General features: G+C 39.2%; 1 protein-coding gene across 9 annotated transcripts in view; it reads right to left on the bottom strand.

Annotated features, from left to right (window-relative positions):
* Positions 1–16,329, bottom strand: part of pou6f2 (POU class 6 homeobox 2) — a 185,752-nt gene extending 169,423 nt beyond the window's left edge. For 2 of the 9 annotated variants that reach the window (XM_057824556.1, XM_057824561.1), the window contains exons 1-3: positions 16,268–16,329; positions 12,154–12,257; positions 281–497 (exon numbers count right to left, since the gene is read on the bottom strand). In XM_057824556.1, the coding sequence (XP_057680539.1) occupies positions 281–497; positions 12,154–12,246 (310 nt within the window). In that variant the 5' untranslated portion in view covers positions 12,247–12,257; positions 16,268–16,329. Of the gene's footprint in view, positions 1–280; positions 498–1,626; positions 2,302–2,713; positions 2,821–4,675; positions 4,783–12,153; positions 12,258–16,123; positions 16,201–16,267 lie in introns of those variants that run through there. The other 7 variants (XM_057824563.1, XM_057824558.1, XM_057824565.1 and 4 more) reach the window with 7 other exon arrangements.
* Between the last annotated feature and the right edge of the window lie 10 nt (positions 16,330–16,339).

The raw sequence follows: 16,339 nt of genomic DNA, 5'->3' as shown, positions 1-16,339 counted from the left end.
TTTTGAAAATGTATAAAAATGTTAATAAAAATTGATGTAAACTATGGTTATGGCCCCCCCAAAAAACTCTAAAATCTATATTAATTAAATTTCATTGTATATTAAATGAGTGCCACATAACTATTTTAACCAACACTTTCAAAAGTCGAGTTTTCAGGCCATTACGTTTAAAATTGACAATTGATGACAACATGTAAATGTATTGCTTCCAAAAAGACAAACTGTTAGAAGTACTTCCAAAGTTTGTAGCAATGACACTCATCGCTCTACTTCCACTCACCGTACAGTTTTCCCGGCGTCCCCTCTCGGTCGGGCCCCTCGGCCGGCAGTATCATGGCCTCGTCGTGGAGCTCGCTGTCGGGGCTGCCGGCCACTTTGTCGTCGGCCCGGCCGCCGAGTTCCAGCGCACTCATGTCGCCGCGCATGAGGGAGAGCAGCGGCTTGCTCAGCTGCCCCGTTAGCATCGGATCCCCGGGACGAGCTGGAGGGGGGTCCGGCTGGGATGCGCGACAAGAAAAGAGGAGGGAGGGAGAGAAGAAAAACGCAGCCGTGGTTAGAAGGTGCTCGGGCGCTCTCCTTGGCTACCTTTGGCTCACTATCTCGCTACCCGCATTCCCCCTTTCTGTCCATTCTCTCTCTCTTTTGCTCACTCGCTCTTCCCTTTGCTCCCTCCCTCTCCGGCTCCCTTTCATCCCAAAGTGATGCTGCTTTATGGCCTGACAGATGCTTCATTTTAGCCAAGAACGCACTCATAAATCTGACTGAAAAAGACAAAAATACTTGTGAAATCACTTAGACTTTTATCTCATTCACTGCCATTAACGGCAATAGACGTCCAATCCAGTTGGACTGGGAGGGCTGACAGCGGATCACTGCCAGCCCTCACAGTCCAAATGGATTGGACAACTATCGACATCAATGGCAACCAGTGACTTAACAAACTAACACTGAATAGTTGCAGCGTTATGGCGACGATTGTATTGCGATTGTGAATTATTACTAGCGATTTACGTTGATTTAAATGTTTGATTTTCATGGAAAATTGAAATACTTGGATAACACTTGCTTCATTCATTTTTTTGTATATCGGAACTATCTGTAATTGCTATAGTTTACCGATGAAAATATCACATACAAGGGCAATCCATATATGAGGGATAGTCAACAATATGTTGGGCAATGGGTATGAAAGCAACTGAAAAAGGAAAAACTTTTTTAAAAAATTTGATTCTCTAATTTCTTTAAGATTAATTTTTGTATCTCTAATTTTGGCAGTGAAAAACTCGTTGTTGCAATATTACAGCCATATTTCTTTTAGCATTCTGTAACATAAAAGAAAAAAAATATTTTGTATGAAAACAAACAATTGTCTCTAATTTTTAAAAGAAATATTTTTTAATTATATATTCAAAACGTGTATCAATTAAAAAAAAAAAAAAAAAAACTATTTTTTTATGTCCTAATTGAGATGTTTAAAATCCACCTAATTCTGTTACTCAAAATCAACATACTAATATTTACTCAATGCACGATGATGACATCTATATTGAACCATGCGCACTAATCATAAAATATCAACTTCTCCCATACATATCACATAGAAAGTCCAATTTAGTAAACTCTTACCTGAATGAAGCTTCACAAAAATCTAAAATGACAAAAAAAAAAGCTTTTCAGAGACTCCCAGAGTTGAAATCAGTCAATTTTAAGGGGGGCCAGGTGCGAGCAAACATGTCCCCGCTTCGACCTGCTGTCTACTGAACCATTCAGCGGAAGCACGTGAACGTCCAGCGCGGGTTTCACGCTGAGGTGGCTTCCCAAAGACGGGCGGCGGGGATGTCGCTTCCTCCCTCCCTTTTCCTCCCTTCCTCTATCTGCCCACCCTCACTCTATCTGTCTCTTCCGCCTTGTGTCTGACCACCGGAGAGCTCCTCAGACAGTGTTCACCCCACCTCGGGCTCAGAGACGCAGACGAGGAGCAGCGGGGCCGCGCTCCGCTTCCTTATTTAGGAATCAACCTAAATATGTCTGCGCAAAGGGCAGGTGACCAGTGAGTACAAGCGCACAAAAGGAAGGAAGAAAGGAACGACGACTAAGTGCACCCTGAAAACAAACCAAAGGCAGCAACATTACACAACATATTCCACAGTGATGTTTAGGAGTGCAGCTATCGATTATTTAGTTCATCGATTAATCTATCGATTATTTACTTCGAATATTCGATTCGGATTACAAATATTTAATGCCTTGCAGAATAAATTTTAAGAGATGTAAAACAAAGAAACAAGTGTTTATGCCTGAAATAACGTTTTTTTGGCTTGCTTAGATTGCACTTTGAAAAGAGCATTAAATGCGAATACAAAATAAATTCCTGAATATTTCTTCAAACGAAGAATAGCACTTTCATTTCACAAAAGAAATGAATTAAAAACGAAATTAAAATACCTGAGGTTAGCCTCAAACAGTTAAAAAAAATAATAATAATAATTGAGAATCTAAGTACAACAAAAGAAGAATTAGCTAACTTGCATAGCAAAAGTCTGCTAGCTTAAATGCTATAAAATGCAACTTTTTTTTTTTTTTTTTTTTTTTTTTTTACAAAAGCTCTTAACAAATCGTTCAAACACATATTCCCACAAAAAAACAGCTAAATATACTTCTAAACGAAATAAAGAACGCATAAGCAAACATATTAACTAAAACAAAAACCTACCTTATGTTGGTCTTAGCGGGGAGCAGCTGGATTCAGCCATGTTAGATGAGTTATGGCATATTCACTGTTGCCACTAGAGGGCAGTGTGTCCACCCATATCTATAAAACTAAATGTAACACTTTCAAAATAACCCATTACAACATCACTCTAATTAAACGAATAATCAAAGCAGCAAAAATTTGATTCAAAGCTTTTTTTTCGAATCGAATTACTCAAGTTAATCGATTAATCGTTGCAGCACTAGTGATGCAGTATTATTCTTCCCAGAGGATAAGGAATAGACTCGCATACAAAATGAGGAGAATTTCTCATTGTACCGTATTGGCCCGAATATTAGACAGTGTTTTTTTGCATTGAAATAAGACTGAAAAAGTGGGGGTCGTCTTATATTCGCAGTCTAGACGTTATACCCATTCACGACGCTAGATGGCGCCAGATATCAATGAAGCAATGTTCTGTCATGACAGATCTCTGCTACTCTCAAGTTTAACCAGTTTGCAGTATTTTATAGCAATGTTTTTCCTTATTCAGATTTGTTTCAAGACTACAGTTACAGTAAGATTTCACTTTGATGGTTAATGCAGTTATTGCAATTTTGTTTTTTTCTCACAATAGATTGGTTTATTTACATTTCAGCCATACATTTATGAATGTGATTGCACTTTAGTTTATATATTTAAATGTTCGGATATTACGATTTGAATGAGGCAAAATAACATTACAATACAACATAACAATATTGTTATGATCATGTTTCAGATGTACTGTAATTATTTTCTGTATTAAAATTAATTTGTTGTTCAAAAAGTCTTTTTTCAAACTTCAGTCTTGAAAAAGAGGCGGTCATCTTATAGTCAGGGCCGTCTTATATTCGGGCCAATACGGTAGTTCCGTTCATATTAGATTTATGCTTGATTATCTTGTTAGATTGTCCCATTGTCCTTAATGACATTACTTCAAGGGGGTAATTTAATAAACATATGATTATGGATAAAATAAATGCATTACCATGATGTTTTGAGACATGGTGAGTATGCCATTTAAAAAAATTTTTTACAATACATGCAGATTTTGATGCAAATGAGAAATGGAAACTTTTTTTAAGTAACGTCAATCAGTTCCAATAACAATCAGTGTATTTTATCACCAAAAAGTACCCCGATTGAGTGGAAATTCACATATTGGGGGACATCTACGATATATCATCACAACGTAACGGAAGAAAGGGAGACATTAAGAACATTCGTGCATAGGTAATCAAAATAAGTAACTATTTTGCCAATCAAGTAATCGTTTTAAGACACTGTTGACATAAAATTGTCTAAATCCGCCTCTCCTGTTCTTTGATTTCTGTCGTCCTCTTTCAAAAAACAAAAAACAAAAACAAAAATAATCAATGATGTGTTTTTTACACAGTCAAGCTAAAATAATGTGCTGTTTTTGAATATCTTTTTTTTTTTTAATTCACTAATGTAATACTGTATTAATCATAGAAATATAGCTAGAGCTGGACCTGGGCGATCTGGCCCCCTATCCCTCCCAAAAAAGAAGATATTTTTTCATATCGTACATTACGATTTTTTTTTCATGATTGTTGAAAAACTTTATGTATAAGTTGTTGTTTTTTAACAACTTCAGAGACTGTTCAAAAACTGCCAAACTAGTCAGTTTGCATCTCTCTATGCATATCATCGATCAAAAAGGCATGTTTAATCACCGAGATTGATCTAAATTTCTTAAATCTGCCATTTTAAATTTGCCCATGTCCATTGATTATGAAGCACGTATCGCTTTTATGGAACATTGCTTGGTTAAATGACTTTAAACTGGCTAAACAAAATAAACGACGGATTATTCCATTTTCCTTAATGACACTCCAATTACTCCGAGGAAGTAAATTAATAAGCAACTACCGGTAATTCTTTCATTCAATTAGCTCAGATGCCGAGAGATGCGTGTACCTTCATCATCATCCCCGCCACTATCATCATCATCATCATCATCCCAAAGCCTCGAAGGCTGGAGGAAGATTAGAGCCCTGATCTCATTCCCGGCACTTGTTTGGAGTCTGTCAGGAAGAGGAATGCCAGCATTAAGGAGGTAGCGCCACATACCCGTGATATGATGAAATAAGGAGGAAAGGGGAAAAGAAAAAAGAAGAAAAAAGACAGAGGGATGGACAGAGAGGACGCCGCTCTTCTCCAAAGTGTCACCGGCTTGTTTATTCTATTTTTCATCATAGCTGCCGGGGCAAAGATTCCCATTTTCTTTTATTCTTTTTTTTGCCCTCAACACACATGCACCTTCCATCGAGAAAAAAGAAACTCTCATTTTTATAGGTGTTGCAAACTCTCATGCCAACCCCCCCGCCCAGTGCAAATTACATTGTGAAATTTCAGGGGCTGCTCCCCGCTGTCCCTCGCAGCCTTCAAGCAGCCAACAGACTGTGAAGAATAAATAATAAAAAGCTATTGATTATTTTGATGACTGCAAGATTCAATTAGGTATTAATTTTGCCCTCCAGTGGACCTATCAAAGCGAGGGGGGAGGGGGTGCAGGGGTCGAGGGGGGTGCGCGCCGAAGGGAAAATGTGTTTTGATGGCCCGCATTTGATTTAAGTGCACTCCCCAAATCAAATACAACACAAAGCGTGATGACTAGTGACATTGTTACCAGACACGCCACTATTGAGCAGCCGCCACAGCTTCAACTCTTTCTATTGATTAACATTTTCATAGATTATCGCGTGTCACGTCAAAAGGGGTTCCCGGCGTGGTGACAACCACATTAAAAAGCGGGGGGACGAGTGACAGCGTGGTGATTTGCGGCGGGGGCAAAATATCAATACGGCTAAGTGTTGTATCATTATCTCTAAACAAGCTGTATCAATACGGTACCATCAACTATCGATAGTGCTTTATGATTATCGCTAATATTACAACTGCACAAAAGGTCTATCAGCATTGATATATCATTTTATCGTATTATTTCGACAGTATGGAAAAACCAACTGCCAATACCGGTAATGTTGTGTTACTAGTGTATTAGTGTTGTGACTATACTGGTCCTTCTCAAAAGATTAGCATATTGTGATAAAGTTCATTATTTTCTGTAATGTACTGATAAACATTAGACTTTCATATATTTTAGATTCATTACACTTAACTCAAGTACTTCAAGCCTTTTATTGTTTTAATATTGATGATTTTGGCAAAAAAAAAGTAAAGAAAAAACAAAAATCCCTATCTCAAAAAATTTGCATATCATGAAAAGGTACTCTAAAGAAGCTACTAACCTAATCATCTGAATCAACGAATTAACTTGAAACCGCTACGAAAGATTCCTGAGGTTTTTAAAAACTCCCAGCCTGGTTCATTACTCAAAACCAGAATCATGGGCAGTGGCGGACTTGGCAATTTTGGGGCCTAAGGCGAACATATCCAGGGGCCCTCTTCACGGGTCAGGGGTTAAAAAGGTGAGAACGGTGTGGAGGAAATATGTTCTGGTACACTAGAGCTGTCCAAGACGACAAATTTTCTCCTGATTAGTCAGCCGACTAGTTTTACGATTAATCGACTAATTTAATAATTTTCTTTCTTTTTTTTTTTTTACGAATTTAGTATTGAAATTTTTGTTGACGCTTATTAATTCACAAAACTATTTTGGAACACTTAAATTCCTTACTAAAGTACAAATAATCATGTAAATGACAATAATCACAAATAAACAATGAGGTTAAATGCTGATAGCATTTACTAGTGCAAAAGAATGGAAAGTAAACAGATTCAGAATACTGACTTTGCCTTTCCAACATTATTCAAAACAGTTCTTAAAAAAATTCTAGCAATATGATTATAGTATACTACTATATATAATAGTCGTATAATAATTATAATTATTCATTGCCAATCATATTTGTCATGAAATGTCATTTGAAAGCTATTCTTAGTGTAGAATCTGTATTATGTAGTATTTACTCAACATATTATAATATTAATTCTGAAGTATGTGGGATTAACTCCAGAAATCATTATTTATATGACGAACATGACGTGCTTTAGTTGTTGAGTGTTATTGTATGACTGATTGGAACTGTACTACATTGTTTCGCCACAGGGTGTACTGTCATGTATTTTATGTTCGGTGTGAAGAAGAAGAAGAAGAAGAAGAAAGTTAAAAGAGGCATTAGAGGCCTGTTCTCAACTTCTCCCTCACTGCACTTTGGCTCTCATGGAGAGCACGTTCGCTCATGTGTTCGAAATAAACGATAGCCGACATGCAAAGTAGCAAGTGAGCTGTAAAAATAGCGAGCTTAGTGGCGTGAAAACCGCGGGAGAGCTAAGTGAAGCTAACGAACAGCTAAGCGGAGCTAAGCGATGCTAAACGGCGCTAAAAGTCCGTCGTCGTGGAACAGTCCATTGTAGTCTGTGTGTTGGGGGGGGATAATATAAATGCAGCATTCAAATGGCTTTCTTTTTTGTTTTGTTATTTGTTTGTTTGGTATGCTGACATAATTATACATGACGAATAGTTGGGGGTGCTAATGGCTCCGGTGGCCCAAGCTGTTGCTCGTTGGGGCAAGGGCAGCTGGTTGGGGGTCTAAGGTGATCGTCTACTTCGCCTGAATAGTAGATCCGGCTATGATCATGGGCAAGACTGCCAACCTGACTGCTGTCCAGAAGGCCATCATTGACACCCTCAAGCAAGAGGCTAAGACCTAGAAAGACATTTCTGAGCGAATAGGCTGTTCCCAGAGTGCTGTATCAAGGCACCCCAGTGGGAAGTCTGTGGGAAGGAAAAAGTGTGGCAGTAAACACTGCACAACCAGAAGAGGTGACTGCACCCTGAGAAAGATTGTGGAGAAGGGCCGATTCCAGACCTTGGGGGACCTGCAGAAACAGTGAACTGTGTATGGAGTGGAAAAATCCAGAGCCACCGTGCGCAGGCGTGTGCTGGATATGGGCTACAGGTGCCGCAAGCCACCAATTTTGAACCTGAAACAGCGGCAGAAAGGCCTGACCTGGGCTACAGAGAAGCAGCACTGGACTGTTTGCTCAGTGGTCCAAAGTACTTTTTTCAGATGAAAGCAAGTTTTGCATGTCATTCGGAAATCAAGGTGCCAGAGTTTGGAGGAAGACTGGGGAGAAGGAAATGCCAAAATGCCTGAAATCCAGTGTCAAGTACCCACACTCAGTGATTATCTGGGGTGCCATGTCAGCTGCTGGTGTTGGTCTACTGTGTTTTATCAAGGGCAGGGCAGGGTCAATGCAGCTCGCTATCAGGAGATTTTGTAGCACTTCATGCTTCCATCTGCTGAAAAGCTTTATGGAGATGAAGATTTCATTTTTCAGCATGACCTGGCACCTGCTTACAGTGCCAAAACCACTGGTAAATGGTTTACTAACCATGGCATTACTGTGCTCAACTGGCCTGCCGACTCTCCTGACCTGAACCCCATAGAGAATCGGTGGGATATTGTGAAGATGAAGTTGAGAGACACCAGATCCAACACTGTGGATGAGCTTAAGGCCGCTATTGAAGCATTCTGGGCCCCATAACACCTTGCTGTGCCACAGGCTGATTGCCTCCATGCCACAACGCATTGAAGCAGTCATTTCTGCAAAAGGATTCCCGACCAAGTATTGAGTGCATAGCTGATATAATTAATTGAAGGTTGACTTTTTATGTATTAAAAAACACTTTTTTGTATTGTTCGGATGAAATATGCAATTTTTTTGAGATATGGACTTTTGGCTTTTCTTGACATTTTTTTGCCAAATTCATCAATATTAAAACAATAAAAAGCTTGAACTACTTCAGTTGTGTGTAAAGAATCTAAAAGATATGAAAGTCTAATGTTTATCAGTACATTACAGAACAAAATGAAGTTTATCACAATATGCTATTTTTTTAGGACTAGTATATCGAAATGGTGATATCGCGATACATTTTGGACCCAATAAGATTTCGATATGTTTCTCCCAACAATGCAAATACTGTTTTAGAAAGGCTGTTTGAAGAACGACAAAAAAAGGAACCAACAGGTTGCTAGCAAAATTTTCCACGAGAAAAATGTCAATGTAAACTCAATGGCTGCCATCGACGGTGCTGGATGTCTAATTCATTTCGACATGGAATTAATTTAAAACGTCTAGCGCCGCCAATGGCACTGAAATCGGAGCATTCGCAGCCATTCTTCCTTGAGTTGGGGGCATTTGCAGGTCGCTTCTTGTGGATTTTGAGTCACGTCATATTCATTTTGGGAAATTCCCAGGCAATGTTCCTTCTAATTTTTCATGTGTCTGAGCAGACACACAAGCTCCCTGAGCACACTGCGGACCACGGTGAGAAACATCAGATGTGTACAGGGTTCACGCCTGTTCAAAACCTTGCCTCAGAGCTCAAAGTTACTTTGCTTATTTAAAGAATGAAATTACAGCAGCATTTTTCATTAGTTACATTTAATTTAATGGATTTGGCCTACTTAAAATGAAAAAGACCAAAATCTCGTTGTTCATGAGATGTGCACTTTGTAATATGTGAGAGCCCTGCATTAAACATAGGAAGAGTCCTGCTTTGGCCTGGGTATGGTCCAGTTATGGAATTGGTAAGTTAACAAATAAAACATAATGAACAACCACAATGGCAGTGCAGTATATAGAACTCAAAATATTAGAACTGTTCAGACAATAAGGACATTCAAGATTTCTATTCTCCGTGTCTGAGCAGCTACACTGCAAAAACACACCTCCTTAAAACTAGTAAATTCCCTTGTTTTTAATGTAAATAGGTAATTATAGATAACGGATAAGAATTAATACTGTAGCGCTTACAAAGATTGGCAGAAGAATGTTGCTCAAGTAAATCAGCATAGGAGTCAAGCTCACTTTTGTCCACCAATGGGAGCGTCGCGTTGCCGTATCATACGCACCAATCTGGCACATCACTGCGGTGCTGACAGACAGTAGTTCTATTGACGCTAAAGTACCTTTCTGTTGAATTTTACTTCATGCTCTGCATAGATTTTCTTGTGCGCTGAATATGTGCAAGCAGTGTGTGGTTGCGCACGCGTGCAGCTTAGAGGGAACATTATTCCCAGGTCACTTCCTGTTCAGTCACCCAAAATCAAAAGGAAGTGACCCAGAAATGACCCACAATTAACAGAAAGTGACCAAAAATCTAAAGAAAATGACCTGAATTGCCCCAAAACTACAGCGGAATAGGCCACCCTCCCATTTCGAATGGATTGGATGTCTACTAGTGATAAACCCATTTCAATTCAAAGTAGAAGGATGAAAAGAGCTTTTTGTTTCAGTTTATTAGTTGTACCGTAGATTATCGTAGAATGAGTTTCTGACCAATGTATCGATAATTGTTGTATCACCATATCGTGGGATCATCGTTTTTGTGAGCTTTGTATCGCAAATCGTATCGTATCGTGAGCTACCCAGAGGTTCCCACCCCTATTGTGTATCATAGTATTGGCTAATATGGAAAAAATATCTTCAATCGTAATATGGGTCATTTTGTATTACGATTTGCTATAATGTGGCTTATTTAACATAGCATAAAGCCATTGTTATTGATCAATATTAACCCTATGGTTAGCTGGCTATGTTGGTCTGAAAAGGGAGCAGCTGGATTCAACCATGTTAGATGCATTATGGCATATTCTAGTTCCCACTAGAGGGCAGTGTATTCACCCAAAACAATAAAACTAAATGCAAACACTTTCAAAACAAACCATTACAACACCACTAATTAAACAGAGACTCGAAGCAACAAAATCTAATTAAAGCTTTTTTTCTAATCGAATAACTTGAGTTAATCGATTAATCATTGGAGCACTAATTTAATGGCTACACAGCAATAAAATTTTGCCAAAAGAAACAAAAATACCGTATTGGCCCGAATATAAGACAGCCCTGATTATAAGACGACCCCCCTCTTTTTCAAGACTCAAGTTTGAAAAAAGACTTTTTGAACACCAAATTAATTACAGTACATCCGAAACAAATTAATATAACAATATATTTGAGAGAAAAATCATGTTATTTTGCCTCATTCAAATCTTAATATCTGAACATTTAAATATGTAAACTAAAGTGCAATCACATTCGTAAATGAATGGCTTCTGGTTTTTGAAATTCTAAATAAACCAATCAATTGTGATAAAATAACAAAAGTGCAATAACTGCATTAACCATCACAGTGAAGTCTAACTGTAACTGTAGTCTTGAAACAAATCTGAATAAGGAAAAACATTGCAATAGAATAATGCAAACTGGAAAAACGTGAGAGTGGCTGAGATCTATCATGACAGAACAGCGCTTCAAGGATATCTGGCGTCATCTAGCGTCGTGAATGGGTATAATGTCTAGACCGCGAATATAAGACGACCCCCTCTTTTTCAGTCTTATTTCAATGAAAAAAACACCGTCTTTTATTCGGGCCAATACGGTACATGTTTTATGGTACGCAACATTCACAGCACAGCTGGAAATTCTTAGCTGAAGAAAACACCATCGGAAAGAAAACATTTTGGTAGGCTGTCCTGGGAAGCTAACGCTAAGATAGCAGCAAGAATGATCAATATAATTAACCCAAATGATTAAAAAAAAATCTACCTCTTTGATTAAACTAAAGATTTTTTTTTTTTTACATTTTCCCCACTAGCAGCAGTTTCTATTTCGTTTTTCCATCACTCTCATTAAAACGCTCAACAGATAGCCCCCTTTCACCCCCTCCTTTTCTCCCTCTACTAAAACGCTCCCTGGTGGATGATTGGAAGGTGAGTGCAGGCTGAGTGTTATCAAAGCAGTGTATTAAAAGGAGCTCTTTGAAGCCGAGTTGTACAGCAGCGGCAGGTCCGGAACAGGGCGCCGATTCTCATTGGTTAGGTGTACGTTTTTTTTTTTTAACACTCCTTTTTTTTCATGCCAGATCGATCGACTGAGCTGACATTCTGGAGCATCAAAGCTTTCAGTGCCCTAATCTGACTCCTCCTATGAGGGCCAAGGGTTGTTTTTCTGCTTTTATTTTTCCCTATGAAAAATACCCTATGAAGTGGAGCTTGGACACTGCATTTATCAAGCCATAAATAATGTAATAGTCTTCAGAGAATGGCATGCTGTACAGCGGGCACTGCACCTGAGTGACACTACAGAGGACTCGCTGCCACTCAAAAGCCAGCGGCGCCGTCTCCAGGGACCTCCGCCATGCTTACGAAAAGGTGTGAAAATCCGATTTCCCAAAAAGGGATCGGTAATTCTCTCTGAGGGTGGAAGCCTCGATCAATAAATCATTGCTAAGTAGATTGTAAGAAGGGTGGGGAAAAAGGCCCCTCATGGTATCAGTGCATTAGAATTCTCTTGAGGACAAACGAAAGGGGAAAAATGGCGGCGTGAGACAATTTCAATAAGGAGCGAGCACATCATACCGTTGGCATTCGGGCAGGCGTTGGCGACCAGGAAGAAGTTTCCCAAGAGGCGATGCTAGATTGCGGAATGGGCCCCCTTCCGAGTCTTGGCATCCGTATGAATGCTGGGGGGGGGGGCAAATTTTAAAAGCACAGATAGAATGTTCAATTCATAACATAAAGCTGAGTTTAGGTTGTGTTTGTCAGACCAGCAAATTCATAAATTGGATTTTTAGAATTTGTTTTAGAGTTATTTACTACTTTCAATATGCTCTTGGAGCAGTTTACAAAAACAAATTAACTCCTATTGACAAGTTTTGTTTCACAGCGCCATTTTTGAGAGTTTTTGCGACGAACTTCCGGTTTAGACAGAACAACATGAAGTGCGATTGAAGTAAGCAGTGTGTTGACTAGGTTAAAACTGCAAAATCCAACCATAGGAACCCACGGAATCTCCAAAAATGGATTCAGCACAATGTAGATGAGACCTTGAGACTTTCTGTGCTGTACGTAAACTCCTGGAAGCGCCTATATATATGGTTGGAAGTGGAATGAATTGAACAGCGTCCAGCCTCCAAGCGCTTGTGTGGATCTACCTCAACATATGCCTTAAATCGAAACATGCTGCAGACAATAAGTTAAGGATGTGCTTTAAACCCAATGATCTTCCAACAAGATTGTATGTTTGTTCTCATCACTTCGTTGATCATTTGTGGACAAAATTATAACAACTGTGCTGCCTATGTTAACCAGAGGTGTAGATTGATACGCCGGCCACTTGAGTGACCAAAATGAAGTGAAATCACAAATAATATTACAGTTGCCGAATGCTGAAGGGCTGAAACGATTTTGTTGTTACAAGGAAATACTACAAGGTATGTACATATAAACAAAAATAGTATGACATTCTTTTTTATTGCAGATATTGATTGCAATAAAACATTTGGACAACATGATTCCATTTCTTGTTTTATTTAAAACGATTGGTGCTCGTGCAAAACAGGTCAGTAATTCACAATTTATAAAATTATTAGAAAAATATTAACTGTCGGATTTGGCTGCTTGTCAATTGTCTCATTTCAGAGTCTGGGTTCCCTGGACGCAGGTACATCCAATGCTCATCAGCTGCGTACTTAAACGTAGGCAACCCAAGCAATGGTGCCGAGATATTAGCTTGCGGATTGCCATTCGACACTTGTGCTTTTGAGGCTCCTTGGATTTGCTAGCTTATTCGTCAGCCGTTTTTTGTTTCGTGATTCCTTTACCTTGTGCAGGTATTGAGTGTGTTCATTTTTGTTATTTTATTGGCTCTTATTGTTTTATTGTTTTTTGATCCCTGTCGACCTATTGTCACGGACACAGTTAGTTATTCCCCCTTTTCGGCGATATTTATTTAAAAATTGTCTTTTTTGAGGGATTTTGATGAGTAATGCAACTCCAGCTCCACTGTTGTTTTGGATGGAGAAAGTGTAAAACGGAAGTCGCGAGCAGAAATGCGGCGGTAAAGCGGAAGTACCTCAGAACCTTGTATTATCAACTTTTCTAAAGTTTTAACAAAATAGATACTGTACACGAGTGAAGGAATTCAACACTTTAAACACATTTTGTCGGATTTCAATAACTCTTTCCAATATGTTACATATCATAAACAAACAAAATTCCCTGTCATCATTACAATTTGATTGTGTAGTTGAAGAATGTGTTCGAACACAATTTTTAAAATAAATAAAATAAACAATTAACTAAAGTACCTGACAAAAGTCTTGTCGCTTGCATACACGTGGACCTGAAGTGTCCCTCTGATATATTTGTAATCAATATTTTCTTACAAGAAATGGATAATTTTAATCCCAACAGGTTTTGGAATAACATATTGGTGCCAAACAAAACTGTTGAAAAGTGTTCTGATGTTTACAGCTTGGTAAAGCCCATTGATTCAATTTTTGCAAAGTCTTGTCGCCTTGTCTAATGATGCACACAATCCCAGATTAGAGCTTCACCAGTTACCAATAATGGATCAATTAACTCTCAGGTGTGTATAAAAAGAACCCCAGTGCACTAGACTGCCACATCAACTGCTACCTGACCTCTGACAAGATGCCCAAGATTCTTTTTGAGACCAAAGTGTTAATTATCAAGAGCCTGAAGGCCAGATCAACTGTAGATGTGGCAAACACCTTCAATGTGTCTCAGCGTCAGGTACAGAGGATAAAAAAAAAAAGATATGAACAGACTGGAGACGTTTTTGACAAGCCCGGGTCAGGCAGACCCCGCAAGACAACTGCTCGGAAGGACTGGTTGTTGGCTGGAAAATCCAAAGCCAGCCCTTTTTTCACTGCAGCAGAGCTCCACGAGACCTAATCAACTGAAGTCCCCGTGTCAACCAGAACAGTCTGTCGAATTCCGTCTAGAAATGGCCTCCATGGTCAAATCAGTGCCCAGAAATCAGCATTAAACCAAAGACATAAAACCGTGAGGCATTTGTCAAGGCCCACACCCTGTAAAAAGGATGGACGCCGGAAAAGTGGCAAAAAGTGGATTTTTCAGATGAATCTTTTATTGAATTACACCACAGTCACCGCAAATATTGCAGGAGACCTACTGGAGCCCACATGGATCCGAGAAAACAGTGAAGTTTGGTGGAAGCAAAATCATGGTCTGGGGTTACATCCAGTATGGGGGTGTGAGAGAGATCTGCAGGGTGGAAGGCAACATAAATAGTCTGAAATATCAACAAATCTTAGCTGCCTCTTACATTCCCAAACATAAAAAGGGACAAATTCTGCAGCAGGATAGTTCTCCATCACATACTACAATCTCTACCTCACAGTTCCTCAACGCAAAGAAGATCAAGATCCTCCAGGACTGGCCAGCCCAGTCAACAGACATGAACATCATTGAGCATGTCTGGGGTAGGATGAAAGAGGAAGCATGGAAGATGAAACCCAAGAATGTTGATGAACTTTGGGAGGCATGCAAGACTGCTTTCTTTGATGTTCCTGATGACTTCATCAATAAATTGTATGAATCCCTGCCGAACCACATGGATGCAGTCCTTCAAGCCCATGGAAGTCATACAAAATATTAAATTTGGATCTCACAGCACCACTACTAAATTCGCCTATATTATGTAACATTTTTGTATTTGAAGTACATTTTTTGTTCAATTTTCACACTGCTTTCTGTAGGCGACAAAACTTTTGTCTTGCCAAAATTGGACCTTTCCAGGAGCAATTCGTGTAGTCTCTGATGGAGTGTACTTTGCCGTTGTGGTGCTTTGAGAGTATGTTTGAGGGTCTGCACAAACCTCTCTGCCAAGTTGTTGGTTGCCGGGTGATAGGGAGCCGACTTGATGTGTTGAACCCCATTGGCTTGCAGGAATTCAACCATTTCTTTTGACACATATTGGGGCCCGTTGTCTGACACGAGTTCTGCAGGGGCTCCGAAATGACTAAACATCTCTCCTAACTTCTCAATTGTCTTTTCCGATGTGGTTGATTTCATGATAGCTACCTCTGGCCACTTACTATGGGCATCGATAGCAACCAGAAAATTTAGATTTTCAAAAGGCCCCGCAAAGTCAATATGAATGCTGTGCCAAGGGTCCTGAGAAAAATCCCAAGAATGAAGTGAGGCTGCAGGTGGATTGTTGTGAATCTTCTGGATGAACAATTTTTTTCCGTCTCTTCGATCTGTTTATCTAATCCTGGCCATCAAAAATAACTTCTCGGCATTTCTTTAATTTTAACAATACTACTGTGACCTGCATGCAGTTGCGCAAGCATTCACCATCATTTGGGAGGGTCTTAGCTTTCATATGAGCCATTTCTGAAACCAATTTAATAATAAAAAGTCAGGTTATTAGCAATTGTTTCTACAAAATGGATAAGCGACAAGACTTTTGTCAGGGACTGTACACAAGTTAATTGGGGAACGTGCATGTTTCAAACCTTAAAGCGTTAGCACATATAAAAACAAACCCCGTTGTTACCTTTTGTTACTTTTGACGCCTGCCTCTGCTCATTGTTTAACAATTTCCTGGCTGAAATAACGCACTTAAGTGAAAACTAACAAAAACTACATAAAAACAAGACTTTAAATAACGTTTACATAAAAACCTGGAAAAGCATTTCACCTGTATTGCTGCTTTCTTGTCATTAGTCGTTGCACCTGTGACATTTAGCCGATGTACCGCTCTGGACCAAAA

The sequence above is a fragment of the Corythoichthys intestinalis genome, chromosome 20 (genome assembly GCF_030265065.1).
Source record: "Corythoichthys intestinalis isolate RoL2023-P3 chromosome 20, ASM3026506v1, whole genome shotgun sequence".
NCBI classification, from domain to species: Eukaryota; Metazoa; Chordata; class Actinopteri; order Syngnathiformes; family Syngnathidae; genus Corythoichthys; species Corythoichthys intestinalis.
This window is presented reverse-complemented; position numbering and strand designations above follow the sequence as displayed.